At 40.8% G+C, this 27,938-nt stretch overlaps 2 protein-coding genes across 2 annotated transcripts in view; both read left to right on the top strand.

Moving 5' to 3' along the window:
• LRRC2 (leucine rich repeat containing 2) overlaps positions 1-19,231 on the top strand; it is a 75,040-nt gene extending 55,809 nt beyond the window's left edge. The window contains exons 5-8 of the mRNA XM_077816379.1: positions 7,817-7,962; positions 15,620-15,775; positions 17,183-17,319; positions 19,182-19,231. Of these exons, the coding sequence (XP_077672505.1) occupies positions 7,817-7,962; positions 15,620-15,775; positions 17,183-17,319; positions 19,182-19,231 (489 nt within the window). The remainder of the gene's footprint in view (positions 1-7,816; positions 7,963-15,619; positions 15,776-17,182; positions 17,320-19,181) is intronic.
• A 4,233-nt stretch (positions 19,232-23,464) lies between these two features.
• The window catches only part of LOC144264621 (spindle assembly abnormal protein 6 homolog), a 34,710-nt gene continuing 30,236 nt past the window's right edge, over positions 23,465-27,938 (top strand). Inside the window, exon 1 of the mRNA XM_077816378.1 lies at positions 23,465-23,526. Coding sequence (XP_077672504.1) covers positions 23,465-23,526 — 62 coding nt within the window. The remainder of the gene's footprint in view (positions 23,527-27,938) is intronic.

Genomic DNA, 27,938 nt, shown 5'->3' with positions numbered 1-27,938 from the left:
TTCACCAAAATAATTATCTTTCCATCCCCCCCTGGGTTCCAGTTAATTTAGTAATCAGCAATGTGCATGTTAGTAATTGACATTATTTCTTCCAGTGTATATTTGTCAACACTGAATTTCATATACCATCATGTAAACTCAAATATTTCAGATATGTACCATTAATCATAATGAATTTTGTTCACTTAAATATTTGTTCATTATCCACAGTTTCCTTACCCCAACCCCATGTTCTGATATATCCGTGTTACACTGTAGGTATTACTGAAATGCTATCTGCACAGAAAATATTCTGTGACAGTATACAAATTATACACAACTATGCAGAACTATTCAATTGGCTAATACAGATTAACGCTTCTGGGACTACACATCATCAGCAATTGCACAGAGCTAAGCAAAGAAAAGTTTAGGCAACACATTAGAAAAAGGTTCCGAGAGGACATGGGTTGTGAAATAGACTTTTTTGGAAGGTGCATATGGACAGCACAAAACTGGCAGCCTGGGGGAGGAGTGGCTAAGGTAGCTTTGAGCCTTGGCTCATCTGGGGGTTCGAGAAGCTCCTGACATTACTTAGACTGCACTCGGAGCATATCCAAGTTATAGCTGCTTCTCTGGACTGCCCGATGGGTGGCAGCACTGCTTGGAATTTCTGAAGCACTGTGTGCTGTGACTCCACCTCAAGGTGCCTCTCCCACCCTTGGCATGCCCCCTACACCAGGGCTTGTGAGGGGGTCCTTGGAAGGCAGCCTTCTGGTTGTCTCTGCAGTGTCTGTGCTGGAGGAAACCACCCTCAGCTGGAACTTGGGTTTTTTTAGGACCCCTTTATCCTGCTCCAGACCTTTAACTGGGGTAAAAGAGCCAGCACAGGGGTGAGGACCTCATTCTTTGATTTTACATAGGAATATTTATACAACTGTATGGTTTCAGAGTAGCAGCCGTGTTAGTCTGTATTCGCAAAAAGAAAAGGAGTACGTAATTCTGTTTGATTAACTGCTTCTCCATATACAGATTGCTTGTTCAGGGCTGAGCCAGCTGGCTAAATATTGAGCAGGATAATTTATTATTATTTTATTTTACTTTATTTATTACTAATCTAAAGAAGTAAATGTTCTAGCATCTAAGTCAATTGTATTTCCATCAGCAGACATTTGTAACAAATGAATATGTTTGTGAATTCTGATAACACAATGTATTCTGTGGGCTGTTTGTGTCTTTGGGATACAGCCCCGAGTTAGGGTGGTGCAGACTGGCAGTGACCCAGTGGGAACTGCTGGAGGCTTTGTGCTGAGGGCTGACTCCTTGGTGTACAAGAAGGTCCTTGTAAGGTAGCCTTATGGGTGTCTCCTCATGAGCACTGTGCCAATTGTCGAGAGGGGGCAGTGTGCACACTCTTCTTCAGCCAGCCACTTCTCCCAGCCAGGGAAGAGAGGAGTGGAACCATAGTTCCATCTCCTCTTTCTGAATCCCCTAGTGGTACATGCCTTATAGAGTTTTTGTGCATGCATACAGGGGCAGAACATAAAGAAATCTGTTACATGTTACAAATATTGAGAATTGTGTGGCTAGAAAAAGAATAATGCAGGATAATAAACAGGGTAGATGAGATGAAAACATTCCATGCTAGCCTGGTGGTGGTAATTAATTGAAGCACAGTAAAAGCAGGTTTCAGCGTAACAGCCGTGTTAGTCTGTATTCGCAAAAAGAAAAGGAGTACTTGTGGCACCTTAGAGACTAACCAATTTATTTGAGCATAAGCTTTCGTGAGCTACAGCATCACTTGCATCCGATGAAGTGAGCTGTAGCTCACGAAAGCTTATGCTCAAATAAATTGGTTAGTCTCTAAGGTGCCACAAGTCCTCCTTTTCTTTTTACAGTAAAAGCAGTTACTCCACTCAAGGCCATTCTAGCTATAATTGGATCTGTGCATAAAAAGTTTAAAAAGAAAATCTCTGGAATGGAAGTGCAAATCTGAGAGCACTCTGCGTGGGTGAAGGAGGTAGACTGCTGAAATCCTGGCAGGGGACAAGACTATGAATTGCCAGGTTAATTGTTGAAATTTTGCCCAATTTCAGGCTCATGAAATGTGGCGGTCACACCCAAAGGCAGATTCTGTGGATCTACCTACATTAAGAAAATGAGCCATATTTGACGATAGACTTTCAGGCAGCACTGAAAAGGTCGTCCACTGATGTGGACTGGGTCAGCTGAGTTTTACACCTGATCTCTTAAAGAGTGGGACAGGTTTATCCCTGGTGTGACTCCACTGAATTTTGGGATTTTGGCTATGAAAGTGTCGGCTTAGGAAGCAGCAAGACCAACCCTAATTGTGGAAGCTTTTCCACCAAAGACTGTGCGGGATAGGGTGACCAGATGTCCTGATTTTATAGGGACAGTCCTGATTTTTGGTTCTTTTTCTTATATGGGCTCCTATTACCCCCCAACCCATCCCAATTTTTAACATTTGCTGTCTGGTCACCCTAGAGCGGGAGTACTTTTGCCTGCTCTCCTAATTATTATTTATCTACATGTCTGTGGTGCTCATCAACATAGTAGATAAGGACCTCTCAAAGGCTAGTGAACTAAGGTTGACAAAGCCATTGTGAGGTATAGAGAAAGTATTATCACTCCCATTTCTACAGATAAGGATACTGAAGCAGAGTGTGATTGATTCCCAGTATGATACAGGAAGTCTGACACTTAGGAATGGAACCCAAAGATTTTAACTTCTAGTCCTGTTCCATAACTACAAGACCATTTTTATTCCTCTGTTCTCAGCTCCTAAAACAGGGGGACTGTTCCTGAATTTTACCTCTAAAAGTTTTGTTTTAAACTATGATTAATTAATAAAAACAATTTATTCTTTAAAACAAAGACGTTTACTTTTATAGAACAGCTGGTCTCTGATTGGCTGAAGCACCCCAAAAGCCTGGTTTCTTAGTTAATCAGAATCAACAATTCCACAGTGGTACAGTAAGCTATTGTTACTGCACAACACCAATATCCATCAGACAAAATATATCTCCTGTATATCAGTCAGCAACTGTAACAGTACTGAGGCACAGGATCAGTGCCTTTCAGCTTTGCCTTAACATTTCTCATCTTTTTTTTAATTTTTTTTAGCATCCGCCAATATTATCCTATGACAACATTCTATTGTACTGTACTGTCTCTTTAAATGTCCTCTGTATATCTTCTAAAGTGAGTCGTTACTAGTTTACCAACCTAAAAGAAAACTGTCAACCAGTGCTTTACAGTTCTTAGTGCATTTGTCATCTTCTTGGTTTATAATATTCTTTCTGGCTGCTTGAAAATAAAATTTACTTCCTTCTGATTTTTTTTTCATTCTCCCTGTGGCAAATATTGATTGATTTACTGTGTGTTTCTGTAAGATCTAAAATGAATATGACCATTTTTAACAAACAAAATGACAACTTTAGTGGATATAGTGCCTGGTTGTGCCAAAATGTTTTTGTTTGTGTGTTTATATCATTACGTCTGTGTCACTCTAATCGTATTTCTCCATTAATTGCTGCTGCAGTGTGCAGAGGGAGCATAACAAAATGGTGCATTTGTACCTGTTCTGTTATAAAAGTGGACATACATTTTTTTTCATTTATTGGTGATGGAGCAGAATATATTTTAAAAGAGATCTTTGAAAATCAAAAGATATTTACCACCAGAACATTACTTAGAGGTCAAACAATATGCAATACTATTAACAAGGCTCTTCTAACTAGTGTTTTTAATTAAAGAATATGAAAAATAAGCCCTTGGTGCGAATTTCAAGGTCCAGGTAAGTAAGTGGGAGTTTTGTTATTGACTTCAGTGGGGCTAGATTTTCACCCCCTCATGTTCCTACGCTACATGATTTGGAGATCTAGAAAACAGAGCTATTTTGCGTTGGCAAATTGCATCAATATGTGTAGATTACATGTGGTTGGAGTACTAGCAGTATGAAGATTTATAATTTATAACTCTAATCAACAGGAAGTAACCTTTTGGGATATTGGCCCTTGATATGGCCCAAATCCAGCAAAGCACTTAGGCACATGCTTAATTTTAAGCACCTTTGTAGTCCCATTGACTGAAATGGATTTACATACTTAAATGTAAGTGTGTGCTTAAATTTCTTGCTGGATCAGGTCTTCATGCAGAATAGTGCTTTTGTTATTACCACACAGTTCTTCAGTCATGTATGTATGATCAAGGGATGAAACAAAAGTACAGGAGTCAGTGGAACAAAGGAAAAATGTAAAACCAATTAAAACACTTCCACACATCATGGCTTTTTATGGCTGTTTGCATAGTCTAGTAATCCTGCTGCTTTTACTGTCAGTGGTAGTTTGGCTGTTGACTTTGTCTACATTGTGATCAGACGTATGACTGCCTCTAGACATCCCTGTGCTAGCTCTGATCGAGCTAGCTTGTGTAGCAATAGCAATGCAAGCGTGCTTGGGACCGGGGGTACTTGTGGGCTAATCTCTGCTGCCACCTATGCTGCTGCAACTTCACTGCTATTGTTGTTCCAGCTAGTTAGATCAAAGCTAGCTCGGATATGTCTCTACATGCTGTTGTCACACCACTGACTGCACTGCAGATATACTCAACGGGAGAAGGATTGGTTCTGTCCGAGCTACAGAATTAACACTGGATCAGAGACCATCATTTTATTATACAGTGTGCGCACAGTACCTAGCACAGTATGGCTGGGTTCTCCAGGTGCTACTGCAATATAAATAAATAATAAAAACAATGAGTACATGGTTGTTTTTCTTCTCACCACCAGCGTAGTCCTGATGGCATTTTTACATTCTACTGTAGGTCATGTACCAATGTTACAGCAATAATTAGTATTTTATATGCAGCCGGTTTACTCATTCTTTGAAATATTTGGCATTTTTGTTTGTTTCTCAAATCACACATGAGACATTTTACTTCATCACTGTTTTCTTTAAGTGATATGTAATTTTTTAAAGATAAAAGGGTGAAAGGAAATAGAGCCAACATTTTAAAACTTGGGTGCCTAAAGTTAAACTCCTGAATTCACAATTAGGCATCAAAATAAATGTGGCCTGATTTTCAGCTGTGCTGCTCTGATTGACTCCAGTGGTACAAGACAAGGGTGTCCAATGCCTCTGAAAATCTTTTGGGACCAATTTAACATGCTTTAATTACCAGAATTCTGTCGTCTAGTTAGGAACCTGCCCCTATGTTAAGACTTTGGGGTGAGTTTCTTTATGTTACTGTCAAGATCCTGGGTTGATGAAATCACAAATTCTAACCCTAGGAATGGTTTTGCCGCAGTCTCATCTAGCATCCTGTCTCTGGTGGAGAATAGGGTATGCTTCTTGTTACCAACTCCCTGCAAACTGCTGTACTCTTCTGCAAAAAACCTTGGTGGTAATAATAATAATAATTAATAATTAATTTTTAAAAATACATACAAAAGAAATGTTAAGGGTGTGGTTTAAACTGACAAGAGCCAGTTAGCTAAGAGTTAAAGAATTGACCTGAGTTGTTCTCTTGTCATCAGTATTGCAGCACAGATGTGTCCCAATCCTGCAAGTTACTGAGTGCCTCCTGCAAGGTGTTGAGTGCCATCCAAACTTGGCAGGAGAGGTTGGGTGACATCCTGGCCTCATTAAAATCAATGATACCAAACTCATGTTGACTTCAATGGAGCCAGGATTTTCTTGCAAAATTGGGCTCCTCATGTGTTAGGTCACCAATTGTTTGGAGAGAACTGAAAGCAGTTGAGCATAGCTGGGTTAATTCTCTGTATTTCCTGGCTTATGTTGGTTTTAGTCAGATTGTTTCTGCCACAGAATATTTGTATTTAATTTAATGTTGGGTTTTTTTGGCTAGGTATTGACATAATTTCAGATTTTTGCATTTGCTGATGCCGTGAAATGGGCAGCTCATACTAAAACCACAAGCAACAGACCTTATCAGTAAATCCCTTTCAATGACAAAAATAAAGCAGAAATAAAAACCCACCCATTAATCAAACAACTCATTCAACTCAGGGACACGGTGTCCTTTTCTCTCAACTGAAACTTTAACTGTCAGAGAAGAGAAAAGCAGTGGAGCTGTGGAATGCTGCAAAGGCTATTTTCTTTAAAAGCAAAATTATTAAGATAAGAAGCAATATGGGTAGTTTGTCAAATAAAGATGACAATTATGATTAACAGTAAGGACCGCAATAACTGTGGCCAGGTAGTTTGACTGTCAAATGCAGCTAGTGTTTAAAATGGAGCTTGCATAAAGCCTATATTCTGACTGATTCAAAGTCAGATAACAAAGTTAAACAGCAAAAATAAACCGCTTAAATAAAAATGATAAGGTTGGCAGGCTTGTTTATAAACGAAATGTTGTAGGAGGTGCAAAAATCCATTAGTCTTTCAAAAGGAAATAAATATATATAGCATTTTCTTTAGTAAATATAAAAAGTAGCTGCCATAATTTCCAGTGTGTCATATTCCCCAGGGGTTTGTTGGTAGCATTCTAGTGACAGATTAAATCAAAACTCTATTTTGCTGGAACACTGTGTAGAAACCATATAGATTTAGTTTCCTATTGCCCTAAAAGAAAGCGCAATGAGGGCTTGTAGCCTAGACGATATAATTAGAGCCCCATATATTGTGTTGCATGCCCAACCAAAGTTTTGTATCAAGACAATCATATTTCTGTGCCAAATTCATTTTTGTGGGATTATAAACTCTGAAGAAAAACAAAATTAAATATTAAAATGATCTTTTGGCAATAGCATATAATAAATGGAAAAATAGCTATTCTCATAACATGCAGTCATGCAGCATCAATATATTTGAAAATGTAGAAAAACATCCAAAAATATTTAATAAATTTCAATTGGTATTCTATTGTTTAACAGTGTGATTAAAACTGTGAATAATCATGTTTAATTTTTTAAATTGCAATTAATTTTTTTGAGTTAATCGTGTGAGTTAACTGCGATTAATCGACGGCCCTACTGTAAATAATGGATTTAGTACACAGAGCCCTTCATTTAACACATTTAATTCTTAAACTGGTCTACTTTACATTTGTAGTTAACTTTGGATACATTAGCAGTTTATTATTTAAAAATGTTATTCCTTTGACAGGTCTTCTAATAAAAGGATTTAGTGCATTATATATATATATATATATATATTTAGTTTGAGACTCAGAAAATGTATTTTTAAACAGCTTTACTTAAAAAAATATTGGATTATATTCTAGGCTGATGTGAACTGGTAAAGTTGCAGTTCTCAAGTGGTCTTTTGGCTAAACATTTTCAATGCATTACATGGGTTTATAGTCAAAGAAGTCTATTTAAAGTAAATAGAAGATATATTGATAAAACCTCCATGGTGTTTTTAAAAATGACTGTTTAGTATCTATATAGTGTGTAATAACTAAGTCTATTAGTTATCAAAACAGTTTTATTTACTGGTTGTTAGTTTTCTGTACTATTTTGAGGAAAGGCCAGGGTCAATACCTTGTCCCAGTTGCTGTTTTCCCAGACTCCAGGCTTTTTAAAAGGGGAAATAACATTTCATTTTAGAGGTCTCTCTGGTGGATTTAGAGGTGTTGAAAAGTTTTGGAGGGAATTATGTCTGGTATCCCTCTACCTGAACAATGATGGGTGTGATGTGTGTGGCATAAAGCTGAGTACAAATCAGAAACATTATACAATCCTGAATGCTCCAAGTGATCTGGAGAAGCAATAATATTTATTTGAAGAGTTTAATGATTTGCTCATAAGATATTCTGTAGAATGTACCTAAAATACTGCATTGTTTCTTTCCAGTTAAGTAACTTGAAACAAGTCACATTTGTGGATGTGTCAGCAAACAAGTTCCCCACTATTCCAATTTGTATACTCCGGATGTCAAGTTTGCACTGGCTGGATATTAGCAACAACAAACTGAAAGATCTCCCACAAGATATAGACAGGTAGTTCCTTACATTTCATAAATAAGCTCATGAACTAGAAAATTTGTCTAGAAAGTAACATGACAGTAACCAGCAAATTTGAATTTACCAATTATTGTTTGAAAGGGACATCATCACTGGAAAACTTCATTTCGATCTGCAAATGTATCTAGTATTTTACAAGTAAAGCCTATCATTTCCATTACTGAAAGATATTGGAGAACAAAATATATTTTCCTCAGTTTTCCAGTTTGTTACCACATGGTGTGTAGTCAATGTCCCTGTTTTGTGGTTAGCTAGTTGCTCTTCCTGTCTTATTCCTGAGCAACATAATGTTCTGTGTAGAGATAGAAGCGGCAAACTTGCAACTGACGGGGCAGCAGCTGTGCAGTTACACAGAAAGGAATCCGAGGTGGGGAGAAAGGTCAAGCCAAAGCATGCTTAATGTGGCTCATAGAGCCTGATAAACATCAGCAGGGAAGCAAACTTATCTGTATGAATTTTAAATTTCCACCTTCCTCCCAACAAAATCATTACAAATCCTTGCTATTGGGCTTGTAATTTCACTTCCCAGCTCCTGTAATATTCTTGGATGGAGATTATTTGGCTCCCCCAATTTGGCCAGTGAGCTGTTTGAGTTTGACTTCCACCTCAGATGTGGTATTTTCTACTTCCATGTCCTCGTTTCCATTAGCCACCCTAGCAGTACCCCAAGGCTCCTCATTACCCTTATTAAAAGCTGAGGCAAATATTCATTTAGGTGTTGGGCCTTGCCTATATCATCTTTGATCTCCACCCCATCCTCAGAGCTTAGCAGTCCCACTTCTTTTCTTGTTTTCTTTTTATTTATATGGCTAAAGAACCTTGGGTTTAATTGTTTTTAATTTCCTTTGCAAGGTGCAACTCTGCTTGGCTTTTGGCAGTTCTCACTTTTTTCCCCTACACCTGCTGACCTCCAAGAGGTAGCATTCCTTGCTGATCCATACCATCTTCCATTCCTTTTAGGATTTCTGCTTTCTCTTAATAACCTGTTTGAGATGCTTGTTCATCTAGTTTGTTCTGCAACCCTTCCCCACAATTTCCCCCCATCCTTGCTTGGGATGCTGGCTCCAGATAGCTTATGCAACTTTGACTTAAAGGAATTACAAGCCTTTTCCACATTCAGATCCTTTTGTTCTTCAGTCCAGTCCACTTCCCTAAATACCTCCCATAAGTTTTTTAAGATTGCCATTTTGAAATCAAGGATCTCAGTTACATACCTATTTTTATCCTTCCATTTAGTTTAAACTGAATTAGCTCATGATCACTTGAATCAAGAACGACGACCAATTCATCTGTGAAGTCCTTGGTACTTACTAATACTAAATCTAAAATGGCATCACCTGTTGTTGGTTCAGTGACTTTGATGCAAGAAATCTGTCAGCTATCACATCCAGGAATATCTGGGCTCTAACATTATTAGTAGCACTTGTCCTCCAATGGATATCCAAGAAATTAAAGGTTTCAGAGTAGCAGCCGTGTTAGTCTGTATTCGCAAAAAGAAAAGGAGTACTTGTGGCACCTTAGAGACTAACACATTTATTTGAGCATAAGCTTTCATGAGCTACAGTTCACTTCATCGGATGCATTCAGTGAATGCATCCGATGAAGTGAGCTGTAGAATGCATCCGATGAAGTGAGCTGTAGCTCACGAAAGCTTATGCTCAAATAAATTTGTTAGTCTCTAAGGTGCCACAAGTACTCCTTTGCTTTTTAAGAAATTAAAGTTTCCTATAATCACACAATTCCAAGTAGTATTTATTTCATTACAAATATTAAAGAGGTCTCTATCCGTATCCATATCAGATCCTGGGGGGCTGTAGCATACCCCAAGATCTATCCTAGTGGAGCATTAGTTAGATTTCTTCCCCAAAGTGATTTTGAACCAAATAGATTCCATTTTATCCATTCCATCACTTCTAATTTCTTTACAGTGTACCTCATCATTAATATACAATGCTACTCCACTATTTTTTTTCTCTCTTTCCTGAACAGGAAATACCCTTCAATAGCTATAATCTAGCCACGACTACTAGTCTACCATTTTTCTGTTATCCCTATAATATCTGGTTTCACTCTCTCTCTTGCTTTTTCCAGGGTCACACCGTGCTCACGGGCTACTACTTGGCTTTCTTGCTTCATTTCCTTTGCTTCTTTCTCTCTGTTCTTGCCTGTGACCTCAGTATTTGTTTGTCACACACCCCTCCCGACCCAAAGCAATACTCAGCCCATAAGCTCCTGAGTGAGTTCATACACACCTTTGGTCTCAGATGGGACATATGTTTACAGTTATGATAACTGAAGCGTGAGTTCATGCCTATCAACATCAATGGGGTTTTAACCCAACCCATTACAAAGTTTCTTCCAGCTGGTAACCTAGCATTGCTAACTCCAAATATTAAAACTCTCAGCTAGGCCCCTCTAAATCAAGAGATTGGATTAAAAATAATGAATTTTAATATATATACATTTTGGGTTTTTTTTATTAACCTTCTGGTTTTTGAGATTTCAGACTTGCTTCAGTCTTTTCTCTGCAAGTATGAGGATTAGAAACTTTTACTCTTTCTCTCTCTATATATAATGTTGAGATTATTCTGCAATCTGCTGATTCCAGCCACTGGAGCTTTAAGAAAAACACCAAATATCAGGAGGTTCACAATAAAAATCATGAGCGTTAGCAACACTGTCTAATGTGCTGAAGCATCACCTGCCATACCTTCTGGAACTCAAAGGAAATGTGTGAGTCTCTCATGCAATACAGCTGCATCACTATTCTCACAGTAGAACCAGCACCTATACTGGGTGAATGAGAAAAACAATAGTTCCTCGGGTTTTATAGTTCTGGCCCCCACATTCACTCTCAAGAGCAAATGTTCAGCCGCAAATTACTATTGTGTGAAGAAAGGACAAGGGGCACAACACAAGTGAACGGTTTCAGAGTAGCAGTCATGTTAGTCTGTATCTGCAAAAAGAAAAGGAGGACTTGTGGCATCTTAGAGACTAACAAATTTATTTGAGCATAAGCTTTCGTGAGCTACAGCTCACTTCATCGGATGCATGCAGTGGAAGATACAGTGGGGAGATTTTATATACACAGAGAACATGAAACAATGGGTGTTACACATTGTAACGAGAGTGATCAGGTAAGGTGAGCTATTACCAGTGGGGGGGGGGGGCGGGGGGGGAATCTTTTTAGTGATAATCAAGGTGGGCCATTTCCAGCAGTTGACAAGAACATCTGAGGAATGGGGTGTGGGGCGGGGGGGAATAAACATGGACTGAAGGCAAAAATACATTACATAATCTACATACCACACAGACTATGCTGACAGCTTGTGCCACACACTCTCAAAAAAACTGCAGAACCACCTTATCAATAATCCTCCACAGCAAATAGGGAAAGATTAAGAATGAGCTCTCAAAACTGGATACTCTCATAAAAAACAACCTTCCACACAAACTTCCTCATGGCTGGTCTTTACAAAAACTAGACAAGCCATTTACAACACACACTTTGCTTCTCTACAAAAGAAAAAGGACACTAAACTTTCTAAACTACTACATGCCACAAGGGGCCACAACAGTCATTCGCTTAACCCACCCAGCAATATTGTTAATCTATCCAACTGTACTCTTAGCCCAGCAGAAGAATCTGTCCTGTCTTGGGGCCTCTCCTTCAGCCCCTCCATCCCCACAAACATGATACAGTTCTGTGGTGACCTAGAATCCTATTTTCGATGACTCCGACTCAAGGAATATTTCCAACACACCTCTGAACAACATACTAACCCACAGAGAGCTTCCTACCAAGACTACAAAAAGAAGGATTCTGGGTGGACTCCTCCTGAAGGTTGAAACAACAGACTGGACTTCTACAAAGAGTGCTTCTGCCGACGTGCACGGGCTGAAATTGTGGAAAAGCAGCATCACTTGCCCCATAACCTCAGCCGTGCAAAACAAAAATAGTTATGTAATGCCATTCACAACCTCAGAAACAACTCTGACATCATAATCAAAAAGGCTGACAAAGGAGGTGCTGTTGTCATCATGAATAGGTCGGAATATGAACAAGAGGCTGCTAGGCAGCTCTCCAACACCACTTTCTACAAGCCATTACCCTCTGATCCCTCTGAGGGTTACCAAAAGAAACTACAGCATTTGCTCAAGAAACTCCCTGAAAAAGCACAAAAACAAATCCGCACAGACACACCCCTGGAACCCCGACCTGGCATATTCTATCTGCTACCCAAGATCCATAAACCTGGAAATCCTGGAAGCCCCATCATCTCAGGCATTGGCACCCTGACAGCAGGATTGTCTGGCTCCCTCCTCAGGCCCTACGCTACCAGCACTCCCAGCTACTTTCGAGACACCACTGACTTCCTGAGGAAACTACAATCCATCGGTGATCTTCCTGAAAACATCATCCTAGCCACTATGGATGTAGAAGCCCTCTACACCAACATTCCACACAAAGATGGACTACAAGCCATCAGGAACAGTATCCCCGATAAAGTCACGGCAAACCTGGTGGCTGAACTTTGTGACTTTGTCCTCACCCATAACTATTTCATATTTGGGGACAATGTATACCTTCAAATCAGCGGCACTGCTATGGTATAACCCGCATGTGTTATACCAATAAAATAAAAACCAGCAGGATCTTATTAAAGGGGAAAAGGCAAAATGCCACATTTATTGTGAATACAGAAAGAATCATAGTAAGCAGTTAGTTATAGCTATAACATTCCATTCAATTTCATATTTATTCACACATTCATTCATACAAACACACACACACACAGATTCTGCAAGGTTGTTATCATAGTTACCAGCCTTAGAGTTGCTCATGCCAAGCCACTGGCCAGGTGGCCTGGACATGAGGAGGGAGCAGGGCCTTGTCAGATTCTCATCTGATGCTTCTGGAAGTTAGTTTGCAGAAGCAGACTCCAAAGTTCTCACTTTCTAGAGTCCATTTTTATAGGAATTTCTTCCTATGCCAGTCTATGGGAATTGCTTCATCATGCTGTTGCTGAATCAATCAGCAGATGTCACATTCCTGATGGCTCCGTGCTGCCAGATGTTATCTTGTTCTTTGGTTCTCCCATTCTTGAGGCTGTTGGGTGGATTCCAGTCTGTCCTCCGGGCGTCCTCTGGTTATTTCCACTTGACTCCTTCTTCAGCCGATGGACACTGGATTCTTAGGCTGACAGCTCCCTGATCATTCAGTTATTATCCACACCAAGCATCCATCCACATACATCCTCTACCTCTATTTTAATCACAATTGTTAACAAAGCGAGATGAATACAACAAAAGGGCGGGGAGTCTCTGGGTGATGTTTCTGTTGTTACAGAGTATTGCTTTGCGTGTCTCTCTGTGTGAGTAGTTGTTGTTACAAATAATTGCTTTGAGAACAGACTCTGTTTTAGAATGTACTAACACAATTAGCAGCTTGCAAGTTTCACACATAGAGGGAGAGAAACAGTACCAAAAACCAAGAGACCTCTTAATTAGTAATACCCTGGAATTTAAACTATGGGGAATCAAACTCATTTGTGATTTTAATACAGAACTTCTTTAATATGATCCAACACATGGCCCCACAGTATGCCAACATTTTTATGGCTGACTTAGAACAACGTTTCCTCAGCTCTCATCCCCTAATGCCCCTACTCTATTTGTACTGCATTGATGACATCTTCATCATTTGGACCCATGGAAAAGAAGCTTTTGAGGAATTCCACCGTGATTTCAACAATTTCCATCCCACCATCAACCTCAGCCTGGACCAGTCCACACAAGAGATCCACTTCCTGGGCACTACAGTGCTAATAAGCGATGGTCACATAAACACCACCCTATACCGGAAACCTACTGACTGCTATTCCTACCTACATGCCTCCAGCTTTCATCCGGACCATACCACACGATCCATTGTCTACAGCCAAGCTCTACGATACAACCGTATTTGCTCCAACCCCTCAGACAGAGACAAACCCCTACAAGATCTCTATCAAGTGTTCTTACAACTACAATACCCACTTGCGGAAGTGAAGAAACAGATTGATAAAGCCAGAAGGGTACCTAGAAGTCACCTACTACAGGACAGGCCCAACGAAGAAAATAACAGAACGCCACTAGCCATCACCTTCAGCCCCCAACTAAAACCTCTCCAACACATCATCAAGGATCTACAACCTATCCTGAAGGATGACCCATCACTCTCACAGATCTCGGGAGACAGGCCAGTCCTTGCTTACAGACAGCCCCCCAACCGGAAGCAAATACTCACCAGCAACCACACACCACATAACAGAACCACTAACCCAGGAACCTATCCTTGCAACAAAGCCCGTTGCCAACTGTGTCCACATATCTATTCAGGGGACACCATCATAGGGCCAAATCATAACAGCCACGCTATTAGAGGCTTGTTCACCTGCACATCTACCAATGTGATATATGCCATCATGTGCCAGCAATACCCCTCTGCCGTGTACATTGGCCAAAATGGATAGTCTCTACATAAAAGAATAAATGGACACAAATCAGATGTCAAGAATTATTACATTCAAAAACCAGTCGGAGAGCACTTCAATCTGTTTGGTCACTCGATTACAGACCTAAAAGTGGCAATTCTTCAACAAAAAACCTTCAAAAACAGACTCCAACGAGAGACTGCTGAATTGGAATTAATTTGCAAACTGGATACAATTAACTTAGGCTTGAATAAAGACTGGGAGTGGATGGGTCATTACACAAAGTAAAACTATTTCCCCATGTTTATTCCCACCCACACTGTTCCCCAGACGTTCTTGTCAACTGCTGGAAATGGCCCACCTTGATTATCACTACAAAAGGTCCCCCCCACCTCGGGCTCGCCTGCTGGTAAAAGCTCACTTTAAGTGATCACTCTCGTTACAGTGTGTATGGTAACACCCATTGTTTCATGGTCTCTGTGTATATAAATCTCCCCACTGTATTTTCCACTGAATGCATCCGATAAGTGAGCTGTAGCTCACGAAAGCTTATGCTCAAATAAATTTGTTAGTCTCTAAGGTGCCACAAGTCCTCCTTTTCTTTTAACACAAATGAAAGGAGCCTACTCCCTAAACCACAACATTAGGTCCTTTACATTGATTTCAGTCGTACTTGTATATTTGGGGAAACAAAATAAAGGCCAAATCCTGGTCACATGTCTCTTATAAGTAGTTTCCATATATATTTTTGTTCCCACCTATATTTTCATGACTTTCTGACAGAATGAGATACATGAGAACTTTGCATCACATTGTGTGGCATGGCATCGTGTGCACACACCTTCACTGCACCACGAAAGTGCACACTGCTACTCTAGCTTCTGATTTGGGCACAACTTTTAGTTCTTCTCACAGGTGTATTATTAGCATCTATCTTGTCAAACCATGCATGAAACTTCCCATTGAAGTCAATGGAGTGTTCTGTGAAAAATACAAAACAGCATAAGGAAAAGCATATGGTTCATGTGAATATTTGCATACTTCTTTCCCAGAGGAAGCAATTAACAGTTGGTGTTTGAATAGATACACATATATAATAAAAGATCTTTAAAATATATTGTATTTTTAAGACATGTTTCTCTGTTATGCTTCCTTAGGCTCGATGAACTGCAGACATTTCTCCTGCAGAAAAACAAGTTGACTTATCTTCCACGCGCTTTGCTCAACATGCCAAAGCTCAGTTTGCTGGTGGTTAGTGGGGATGATCTGGTCGAGATACCCACAGATGTTTGTGAATCACCCACAGGTTTAAAGTAAGTAATAGTTAGGGAGAAATGAATATACTCAAAAGTAGAAAGGTACGTGACCCAGTGCAGTAATGGTCCTCAAAACAGTTTTACAATTCTCTTTTCCTTTCCTTTTATTGGATTCTGCGTTCATGCTTGCTGGGCTGGGTATGTTGTTACCTGTGCAACTTTCACCAAACCTGGGGCAAAATTCTGACCTCATTTGTATGAGAGCCACTCTTTAAGGGCAAGGAAATCACTGAAGTCCAGTGAGGAATTGTACAAGTTTACCTCAGGGTTCTGATATTTCACCTACTACCAAGGTGTGCTTTTGTACTTGTACTGAGACTTTATTGCCTCATCAACATTCAGTGCTTGTGTCGGTTTAATAATGTGTATATTCTTGGTTGAGAGACTGTATCCTATAATTGCAGATCGATGGATTCGTAAGTCCTTCCCATTTGTAACTGTGATAATCCTATGTCTTGATTTGACACTCAGGATTTAGGACCTGAAGTCATCTGAATATGAACGAGCAGTTCCTGGTAGTGTTACTATGCCATATGATTAATTGGAATGATATTTTTTCTTTTGACGACAGTGGAAATTTCACTGATTAATTAATTTTTGTTGCTTTAAAGAGATGGCCCAGATTTTCAGAATTATGTACTCATACTTTGTGCATGGAATTACTGAGCAGTTTGTGCAACCATGTGATTTTCATTTTCAAAGTATTGGTTTAGTATATTTACAAACATGACAAAAAAGCATGCAGACTGAACTTCTCTGTTGTAATGGATGTTGGGAAGTAACTCTAACTCCCAAGGGTGTGCATCATCAACTAAGGAATTCTGACTAAATCCTGGAATGCTGTGAAACATGGATAGGATGGGATCTATGTTGAAGTTTCTTGTTCTGATCAGGAGTTGCTGTACAATTCTGGGACAGCTGGTCAGATGTTGTGAAGTGTGATATGTACAGACGCCCCAAAATGCTAAAACTCTATTCCGACAGAAAAAAATATTGCAGTATGGATGTACTGAATTGTATTAGGGAGAACAGAGTGTAAAGACAGTGCTACCTAAAATATTTACTTGCTCCATAATAGAAAGACTATAAAACACTTTTGTTCAATTACTTAAGCATAGGTTCTTCACAACTCCCCCTCTGCCTGCAAGGTGCTACTTTTAAGTAAGGTTAACTGGCTAATAAAACTGACTGGCCTGTTGGTCACATGCATGGACTCTATGTGAGATCCACCCAAACAAGACAAGTTAGTAAATATGATTTCTAGAGCTAATCAATTCAAACTGTTTGTAATTTCAGAAGGGGGGAAAAATGTGTAACATAATCCATAGTTGACATATAGCAAACTACATTCGGCTGCTCATGTTAAGAAGTTATCCTTTCATGTTAATATTTCTTTTTCTACAGATTTATAAGCCTTAAGGATAATCCTCTTGAAACAATCTTGTATCACAATACCGAAGACATCATAGAAAGTGAACGTGATCGGGAGCAATTTGAGAAAGAATTTATGAAAGCTTACATTGCAGATATAAAAGAAAGAGGTATATGCACTAAATTTTTAGTAAATCTCCCATTATTTCTGATATAAATGTAGATTTCATAAAGATTTCCTGGCCACATCAAAATAATATGCTTGGATTTATACAGAGATCAACAATATCCTGAATCTTTATAAAAAGTGAAGACAAGTGTAAGAGCACAATTGTATGTAAGAGCACATGAAATATGCAATTTTAAAAGCTGTAGAAGTTCTATATGCTATTGGACAAGGGTGAAAATTCTTTTGTGTCTTTTTTTCAAAAGAAGATGAGCTTTCAGATCTGTTTTGATGAGAGATGCCGGAATCAGAGCCCTGGATCTGAACAAACATATACAAACTCTGTGGAGGGGTCAAAATTCCTTATGGTTAGGGCCCTACCAAAGTCATGGTACATTTTGGTGATAGTTTAAAAATCGTAAGTTTCATGATTTCAGCTATTTAAATTTGAAATTTCAGTGTTGTAATTTTAGGGGTCTTGACTCATAAAGGAGTTGTGTGGGGGTTGCAAGGTTATTTTTAGGGTGGGGGTTGTGGTACTGCTAGACTTACTTCTGTGCTGCTGCCGGCGGTGGCGCTGCCTTCAGAGCTGGGCATCTGGAGAGCAGTGGCTGCTGGCCGGGAGCCCAGCTCTGAAGGCAGAGCCACCGGCAGCAGCAGCACAGAAGTAGGGATGGCCTGGTATGGTATTGCCACCCTTCCTTCTGCGCTGCTGCCTGTAGAGATGGGCCCTCAATCAGCAGCCGCCCCTCTCTGGCTGCCCAGCTCTGAAGATAGCAGTGCAGAAGTAAGGGTGACATGGTATGGTATTGCACTGCCTTCAGAGCTGGTGCCCAGCTAACAGCTGCTGTTCTCCAGCCACCGTGATCTGAAAGCAGAGAGACGTAAGGGTGGCAATACCATAACCCCCCTAAAATAACCTTGTGATCTCCCCTGCAACTCCCTTTTGGGTCAGGACCCCCAATTAGAGAAATGCTGGTTTCCCCTGTGAAATCTGTGTAGTATAGGGTAAAAGCACACAAAAGACCAGATTTCATGGGGAAAGATCAGATTTCACGGCCCGCGATGCATTTTTCATGGCCATGAATTTGGTAGGGCCCTAATTATGGTGGTTATTATGCCAAGATGCCCTGAGTAGAGAACAGGCCCACACTGAACGTGGAATTATACTCTAGAGCTGGGTCACCCCCTCCGCTCCCTTAGCAGCACCACTACTGAGGGGGAAAAAAACAGAAAATATCAGATCAGAATTTGGCCTTAAAGGCCTGGGAGATGTGTACAAAACAAGGGTGTAGTGCATGACTAGTGGGGATGTCCTATGTGAGGAAGTCCATTCATTTGTGGTGTTCCTGGGTTATTTGGTTCGATCTGGGATAATTGACAGATTTTTTTTAAATGAATATATCTTTAAAAATTGTCCTGGGAGCCCAGGGCATTGGATATATACTCATTTATTTTGGTGCAAATATAAATTTATTATTATTATTAATAAAAACACTATGGTGTTTTGTTGGTTTTTTTTGGTAAAAGTGAACTGCAAATCAATAAATATATATTTTAAAATTGTTTCTACAAGTGCTAATCCTGTGAAGTCAGACAGGCACAAAATACATTCACCCTTGTAGATGGAGTTTCAATTTTAAGGCAAGAACTTTAAGGCCAGTTATGATCATTTAGGTTGACATTCTGCATAACACAGACCAACAGAATCTATGAAAACTAGTACACAAATAATTTGCTGTTATAGTTCACCTTTGAAATAAAATGAAGACATTGAGCTATTTCTGGGCAAGGTTTAAATATAACTGTTTACTTGATGAACATATAGCTGAAATTTTAAATAGTATACTTTTTCTCCTTTTACAGAATCTATGCCTTGCTATACTACAAAGGTATCATTTAGTCTCCAGCTCTGAAGATCAGAAATCTCTAAGACACTGAAAGATACTAAAAAAACTCTATTTTTGTCTATGTGAATGGAAAATATTGATATCATGGAGAGTCATAAGCAGCTCTTAAATAATGATCACAGAATTTCTTATTTGTTACCAGACTTGTTTTCAACAGCTACAGACAAAATTTCAAGGACTAAATAGTTTTCATCGGATGGAATTTCACATTTTAAATTAACATTTATTTCCAAGTCAACAGCAACAAGCACTAAATTATACACCGCTAAGGCCCTCATCATGCAAACACTTATACATGTGCTGTACTTCACAACTGTGAATAGTACTATTGAAATCAATGGGGTTACAGTAGTAAAGTTAAGCAGGTATATGTTTGCAGGAAAGGGGCCTTAAACAATATCTGGTTTACATTCTGTTGTGGTTCAGCTGAAAAAAGATTTGTTCCTGTGCAAACAGTGGAAGTGTTAATGCTTTAGAAAATGCATGTGATCTATTATATTTTAAAGACCAAATGACTAATTCAATTGTTTGCAATAGTTCTTAATGGTAGGTTTAAATACGTTGTTTACGGGTGATGTGTTTACTTTCTGCAGTTCAGAAAGGTCCTTCTCCGGTTTCTCAGTTTAAATAAATTCCAGCAAGTAGACACTCAGTATGGAGTCTGTGAAAATAATGTTGCTTTTTTCAATTATATTACAAGCATTTAAATTATCAGAAATATTAGTTCACAGGTGACTGGAATTTTTGCGGTAAGCAATTTTTAAATAATAGTTTGGCAATGGCTTAATAGGACTTTAAAAGAAAAATAATCTCTGGGAAGAAGTTTGAATGACTAAAACATCATGAAAATATTTAAAAACCAAGCACTTTGACTAATATTGATAGTTCTGAATTACAGTATTTTTGTTGGTATAACAATGACTTTTTTTTTGTAATGCTAATGCTTTAGTTCTATAAGTAGGACGATTTTGCTGGTTATGATATTTGTTTTGCTTGTTTTGTAATCTGTTATACATAATTCCGTAAGTGTACATACTGTAGAATGATTTAGTTTTGGATATGAATATTTTTCAGGTATTAAATCAACTTTTAATCTAAAAATACTAATTGAAACTTGAAGCCATTTAATTAAAATCATCCTAAACTGTGTAACTCTGAATGGGGGAGAAACATGTAATAAAGAGTAGTAACATCATGAGGATGACATATTACAGACGAGTGATAGCTCTGTTATAGCCAGAGAGGTAAAGACAAGTTTCTGGTTAAAGTTCACCAACACTTCATGGTGAGCAAACAAGAGTATCAGAAATATTACTTACAGAGGTCATTAAAATATTTTTAGTGCATGTATAAGAACAATTTTGAAAATATGATTTTACAATATTAAATTATTTTTCTACATTTGTTACACTGGTAAAGATAAGGTAAGATTCATTGGTAAAATACCTCAGATAAATCATATGGTGTGAAAATAATACAACTTATTAAACTCTAAGGCCCTGATCCTGTAAACACTTACCAACATGCTCAACGTTAACTATATAACCGTATGACTACTCATTTGCATCACACATGAGTACATAGATCATACCACTAAAATGATATAAGGGATACGAAAGTTACTGCATGACGTTAGAAAGGGAGAAAAGGCAGATTGTATTTAATTAATACTTTATGGCATGGAAAGTCATAGAATACATCAATATTATTTTAGTTTCTCTCCTTTGTTTACTGATTTTGTGTAAACAGCAATTGTGGAATGCCAGTTTTCAGCAAATACATATTTTTGTTGCTTGTACCCTTATTATGGCTTTTGCTAAACAGAGTATTTTAAATCAATTTATTTTCAGGTTTAAAGACTTAGGTGATACAATTATTCTCTTACATGTTGTTATAAAGTACAGTAAATAAAATCATGTATGGGATTACTTTTAAAACTGGGATCATCTTGCTGATCTTCTAACAAATGCTAGGTAACACGGCCTTAGAGGTTTTATATATTTATGTGTTTTATGAAGACTTAAAAAATTTACCACACACCATCTGGATTGAGGACTAACCTATTAGACTTGGGCCAGATCGACTGGTAACACACAAATCAGGTGCACCATTCCCTGGCTATCAGCTATTGGTAATGGGAAAAAGAGTGGGATTTTGGTCCCTACTTGGGTCCTGTATCTTTCACATCAGCAGTGGATAGCAAGTGTTTTGTAAATGTGAAGTTCCGCCCCTTCTAGCTGCTAGGGGCTTTCTGTCTTTTTCGCCTCACCCAGAGCTTCCTGACTGCTGTGAGAGGTGAGAGAAGTATTGCTATTCTACTCCCCCCTGGACCTTCTAATTTTTTGAGTCCTCCTCCAAGCTAGTGAGTAACTCCTGTGCCTGCCTCCGCTACTGTTTACAGCTTTCCCAAGTAGCAACAATAAAGTTAAACTGTCCCAATTCTTGGCAGCTGAGACTCCCATGGTTGCTTGTAGTATCAAGAGTATATCTTTTACATTCTTCAGAGCTGACCTACTTGTCAAATATACACTTTTGTGCTGCTGCTATTCCAGTTTAAAAAAGGGTCTGGATTTTTTGGTGCAAGCAAAGTGACTACACTTGTTCTTTATGTATTTGGTGCAGTGCTCATGCTCGGAGATGCATAAGGGTCTGGAGATTCAGTCAGTCATTCTCTATACTCGTGGCGCAATTGGGGCCAAAATTAGACAGGATTCTGTTTTTATCTTGGAGTTACTCTAGATTTATCCCAGTGTAATTGAGGGCAGCATTCACTGTTGCTAGCTCATAATTAAGCCTGTAAGTCTTTCACAGAAGTCACGGGTTCTGTGACTTTCCGGGCCCTCCATGACTTCCGCAGCTGCAGCAGCTGGCCCCAGGGCCTTACTCATACTACTTGGCATTTTTCCTTAAAGCCCCAGCTCTTGGAGTCAAGTACAGAGGATTCTGCTTATTAACAACCTCTTGGCTCCCAGAAAAACGTTGCTCTTATCCAAGAGTTGCCAATAAGTGAAAGACAAAGTAGTAGTAGGATGAGGTAGTAGTGACCTGTTTCTGTTGGTGAAAGAGAGACAAGCGTTTTATATCCTTGGACCAACACAGCTACAACAACAGAGCATAAAATAAGTGAAAGGCAGGTTTGTGGGGCTTCAATCAGGGAAGAAAGTGCTGGGATGTGCCTTTAGCGACTGGGGACTACAAACCTGCCTGTGGCCAGGGACACATGTGCCCCACAAGTGTCATGTGACTAGAGCACCCACATCACCACCCAATGGGGGAGCCTCTGCCAGAGTCCGGGTGCTGTGGGCTGGGAAGGGAGCATGCAACCAGGACAACAGCGGGCTGAGGGCCTGATGCAGGGGTTTCCAAGGGGAGCTGGAGGCCTGTGGAGATGGATGGTACTTCTCCCTGTGGTCTCCCTGCCCTGACGTTTGGGCGCGGCATATCCCAGCACCTCCTTCCCTCCACCCCTGCCAACCTGCCTGCAGCCGGAGCCGTTCTTTCAAAAAAGTTGTTCCTGAGCAGCAGGCCTGTTGCTACTATCCGAATCCCATTCACATTCAAGTCAATGGGCGGGGATCATTTCTGGGCATGTTGCTATTAAGCAAATGTTGTTAATATGGCCACTGCTAGGAAGTGACACCCCCCAAATTCGGTGAGACCCTCACTTTTCATCTTCGATCGTTCCTAACCCTCCCGCCTGCAGAGACCGGCTGGACTTTCTCGCCCTAGGTTATCCTGCAGGTTCAAGAAGCAAAAGACAAAGAGCCACCCCCTCCCCCCGTTATTTTTAAAAGACTCTCACAGCTTTTAAGCCAAGCCCATGATGTTGTGGGGGCTGACTCATGAGCTGGGAGGACCCCAGCCCCGTTGGCAATGCTGGAGCGGCTCTGTGGCTGCGTGTTTCTTCCCGAGCTCCGCTTGCGGCTCAGGCGGATACAGGGATTAACAACGCACCGGGCACCGCAAGGCCTCCTGCGGCCTTAGGCAGCCCCAGCGCCCAGGGGTTGAGCAGCGGGGGCGCGTCCCCCCTTCCGTGGCTCCGCCCGGCGCGCTCTCCCCAGCGGCGGGAAGCCGGCGCCAAAGCTCCGGGGAGGCGCCCGGCGGGCGGGAGGGGGAAGCGAGCACAGCAGGGCGCGGCGGCTGGGGGAAATCCCCGCGCTGCCGCAGGTGCGGGCAGGCCGCTAATGCGCCCGGCGTTAGGCGCTAGGGCTAGGTGGGGACGCGCGGGCTCCCGGCAGCATGGCAGAGCGGCTCTTCTGTAAGGGGGTGTCCGCGGTGATCAGCTGCGCGGGCTGCGAGAGGTGAGTGCCGCTCCGGAGGCGAGCCCGGCTGCCGCCCGTCAGAGCGGGGCCCTAGGGTCGTTATTTGCCGTCGCCGCCGCCTGGGCTCCAGGGGGGCTCGGCAGAGCCTGCAAAGGGAAGCCAGGTGCGAAGAAGGGGTGTGGAGGAAGTGCGGGAACGGGCCGCTCCCGGGCGAGCCGGGGCAATGAGCTGCCCACGCTCGCCCGTGCTGTCTCCGTGCAGGGGGCCGCAGCGGCAGCCTGGGCCCGCCTCGCTCGGCCCCCCCGAAGTTGTTTTCCCGCTTTGTGGTGCGCAGAGCAGGGTGTGAGCGCTGGCAAAGGGATTTGTGTGCGCTCAGAGTCACAGCCCAGAGAAGGCTTTCCAAAGCACCCAAGGGGTTTAGGAGTACAGGCTCATGGACCTTCATTGGAAACTTGCCCCAAGCCTCTCGCATTTTGTCTTCAGAAATATTGGGACAGGCAATATTGCTAATTGGGGTCACTAGCCCCAGCCTCACCCAAGCTGACAAACTCAGAACACTTTATTTGTAGTATTAAAAAACTGTCCTGCCTTCCTCTTCTAATCATAGAATCATAGAATATCAGGGTTGGAAGGGACCCCTGAAGGTCATCTAGTCCAACCCCCTGCTCGAAGCAGGACCAATTCCCAGTTAAATCATCCCAGCCAGGGCTTTGTCAAGCCTGACCTTAAAAACTTCCAAGGAAGGAGATTCCACCACCTCCCTAGGGACTCAGAAGGTGTATGATAAATGTTTGGAGCCCTATACATGAGAGAAACAGTCTCATGAGGAGCGCTAGCAGGGCAGTAAGAGCCTAGAAAGATTACTAGGGAAGGTGGTACACTTGGGTATGTCTACACTGCAATAAAACCATGGCTGGCCCGTGTAGCTGACGCAAGGTAACGGGGTTCAGGCTGTGGGAGGGGGCTATAAAATTGCAGTGTACGTGTTCGGGCTCCCTTGTGGTACACTGCAATTTCATAGCCCCCATCTACACTGCAATTTCATAGCCCCATAGCTGGAGCCCTGCAATCCTGAGTCAGCTGACATGAACCAGCCGTGGGTGTTTTATTGCAGTGTAGACATATCCTTGGATGTTATAGCTTTCAGTCGGCTAGCACTGTAAGAAAATATCATACACAGCTCTATTGCTTTGCAGTGTAGATTCATCTGCACTGGGCTTTTGCTCTGGGAGTGCACCAAAAGTATTCCATGATCCCATGGGCTGACTGTTCTCAGGACACTCTAGTTTGTGGACAGTAAAATTTTCCCACGCTGCACCACGAACGAAAGACTAGCGTGGCCACATTTTGGGAGGGCAATAGGAAGTTTGGGATACGGGTGTTTGGACTCAGTCTCACATAATGTAGTGTAGACTCTAGAATCCCAGGTTGGGACCCAGGGTTCAACAGTTCTTAATCTGGGGTTACAGATATGTGTCAATGCTCAAGCTGTAGGTTAACAAACCCAGCATCTGCTAACTCGAGATGTACTAACCCTCTGAATGATGACCCCTCAAACACTATAGGACACAGTAATTATAACTTTTGATTTCTAAATACTGTATAAGTAAAGAAGCACATATTCAAATTCCCCCAAGTCAGCTGTGCTAATTGTCACTTCAAATGTTTTTGTCATGGGATACCATTTTTTTCTTTAATTTTAGTGGATTTAGTTCGAAATTAACTAAATTTTGGACACTAAATTCTGTTATTTAATTAACAAAACAAATACTGGGCAGCAGCAATACAAACTTCCCCATACTGCCCTACCAACATGTCTCAACCCTGAAACGGGGGTGGGAGGTGTCAAGGTTCCTTTCCCACTCTGAACTCTAGGGTACAGATGTGGGGACCTGCATGAAAACCTCCAAAGCTTACTTTTACCAGCTTAGGTTAAAACTTCCCCAAGGTACAAACTATTTTACCTTTTGCCCTTGGACTTCCACTGCCACCACCAAACGTCTGAGTGGGTTTATTTTATTAGGAAAGAGCCCATTTGGAAACATCTTTTTCCCCCCAAAATCCTCCCAACCCTTGCACCCCGCTTCCTGGGGAAGGTTTCATAAAAATCCTCACCAATTTGCATAGGTGACCACAGACCCAAACCCTTGGATCTTAAGAACAATGAAAAAAGCATTCATTTCTTACAAGAAGAATTTTAATAGAAGAAACGGTAAAAAAGAATCATCTCTGTAAAATCAGGATGGTAAATACCTTACAGGGTAATTAGATTCAAAACATAGAGAATTCCTCTAGGCTAAACCTTAAGTTACAAAAAGACACACAGACAGGAATATCCATTCTATTCAGCACAGCTTAATTTCTCAGCCATTTAAAGAAATCCTAATCTCTCGCATATCTAGCTAGACTACTTACTAAGTTCTAAGACTCCATTCCTGTTCTGTCCCCGGCAAAAGCATCACACAGACAGACTTTGTTTCTCCCTCCCTCCAGCTTTTGAAAGTATCTTGTCTCCTCATTGGTCATTTTGGTCAGGTGCCAGCAAGGTTATCCTAGCTTCTTAACCCTTTAGAGGTGAAAGGGTTTTTCCTCTGGCAGGAGGGATTTAAAGGTGTTTACCATTCCCTTTATATTTATGACAGGAGGCATCTTTAAGGGTAAGAGAGCTCCATTGTATTTTACTGTAGCAGTGGCTTACATGTATGCAAGACTTGAAAATTGCTCTTGCCAAAAGGGATTCCATTGTAGCCCTATAACCTGCTTATCTGAGAGCAGCACTTCCATGACACTTATCACCATTTCATCACTGTAGCCCTGCTTTAAGGACTTGGGCTGAGCGAGGAGCATATGACTGATCGCAAGAGTGCTTCTAGCATAGCCTAACACAGAATACTCATGGACAAGGGCAGTAGGGGGCGCTCCAATGTATATGCCATGGCATTATAGGGACTAATTGGAAGAGACTATTCACATTTAAGATTGTAGACCGCCTTCTGTTTATGTCTAAAATAGGCCCCCCTCTATGAAATGGTCTTTCAATTTCAAATCTGTACCTGGCATATGTGTGTACTTTTTTTTAGCTAAATTTGGGGAAATCAGAAGTAATTTCTGAGATAAGGGAGTTTGAGAAAATCAGATGTGCATTGCCTCACAGGTATTTTGTATTTATCTAGTGTGCAAATGATGTGATGGACTTTGAAAACCTCTGAAAAGTTCTGATGGGCTTTTACTCTGTTGCTCAAGTACTGTACCTTCCCTCCAGCATGACTATCCTCTCCTCTTCTCGTAACTTGGTTTAATACACTTATACTTACTGGTATATGACTCCTTTTGTGTTCACAAGGAGCTACAAGTATTCTAAACGTGTTGTGGACTCCTCATGTCTCTGAGACCAGATCTACACTAGGAATTTACATCGGTATAGGTACGATTCTCAAGGGGGTGAAAAAATCTACAGCCCTGGAATACACAGCTATATCAACCTAACCCCTGGCATAGACGGTGCTAGGTCGATGGAAGATTTCTTCCGTCAACCTAGCTATTGCCTCTCGAGGAGGTGGATTATCTACACTGATGGGAGCCACACCATTGCTGTGTTTTAAGCATAAACATACCCTTTAGGCCTCATGTAGACTTCAGGGGAATTAGTAATCTGCCATATTCCCTGAGACAAAGGTGAAATTTCTCCATCACAAGTGCAAAACACCACCTTGTAAATGCATCACCTCCCATTTCCTCTTGCATGTCTAGGCTTCATGTATTTGGTCCTTCAGCGATTCTAAATTCCACAGGATCCTTAGCAGTGTTGATGGGTTCAATTCTGATGACTCTCAATCAGATAGATAGATCAGCACTATACAGAAAGGGTTAATACTTTACCCAATCTGGAGAACAGGCATGCAGCTTATATCTTCACTGTTCCAAAACTATTAGCTCAATTTTGCTCATAGTTCTGCCTCACTTGTTTACAACAGAGAGTGATTTTACTGTATTACCACAAACCTTTCATCCCTTTTCTTATCTAGTTTTCTACATATTTTGAAGTTCACACAGACCTCTGTAATAATTATCCCTAGAAGATAACAAGCTGCTTCTAGCACACTGCTTATTTTTGACAATACTTCTGACAGATTCTGCATACACAAACAGATTACATACAGTTTACTTGCTAATAAGTTTCCACAATATAGTGTGGCATGAGTACAAAACATTCTGTAAAATACAACATGTTTATACAACTTAGCATGCTTACAAAACTTTCTGAGAAATCTATGATATTGTCTAACGGTAGAACCACCTTGTCTAAAGAAATGGAGGAATTCTTGAGGCTTTGCTTCCACAGGATAACTGGAACATTCTGACTTCTTAAGTCCAATGCTGAGACTGTTAGTTCTGAAATTTAACCATCAGTATATGCCGCTTTGAGGAATTTATGGTGCGGTTGTAGCAAG

Source organism: Eretmochelys imbricata, chromosome 5, assembly GCF_965152235.1.
Source record: "Eretmochelys imbricata isolate rEreImb1 chromosome 5, rEreImb1.hap1, whole genome shotgun sequence".
NCBI lineage: Eukaryota > Metazoa > Chordata > Testudines > Cheloniidae > Eretmochelys > Eretmochelys imbricata.
This window is presented reverse-complemented; position numbering and strand designations above follow the sequence as displayed.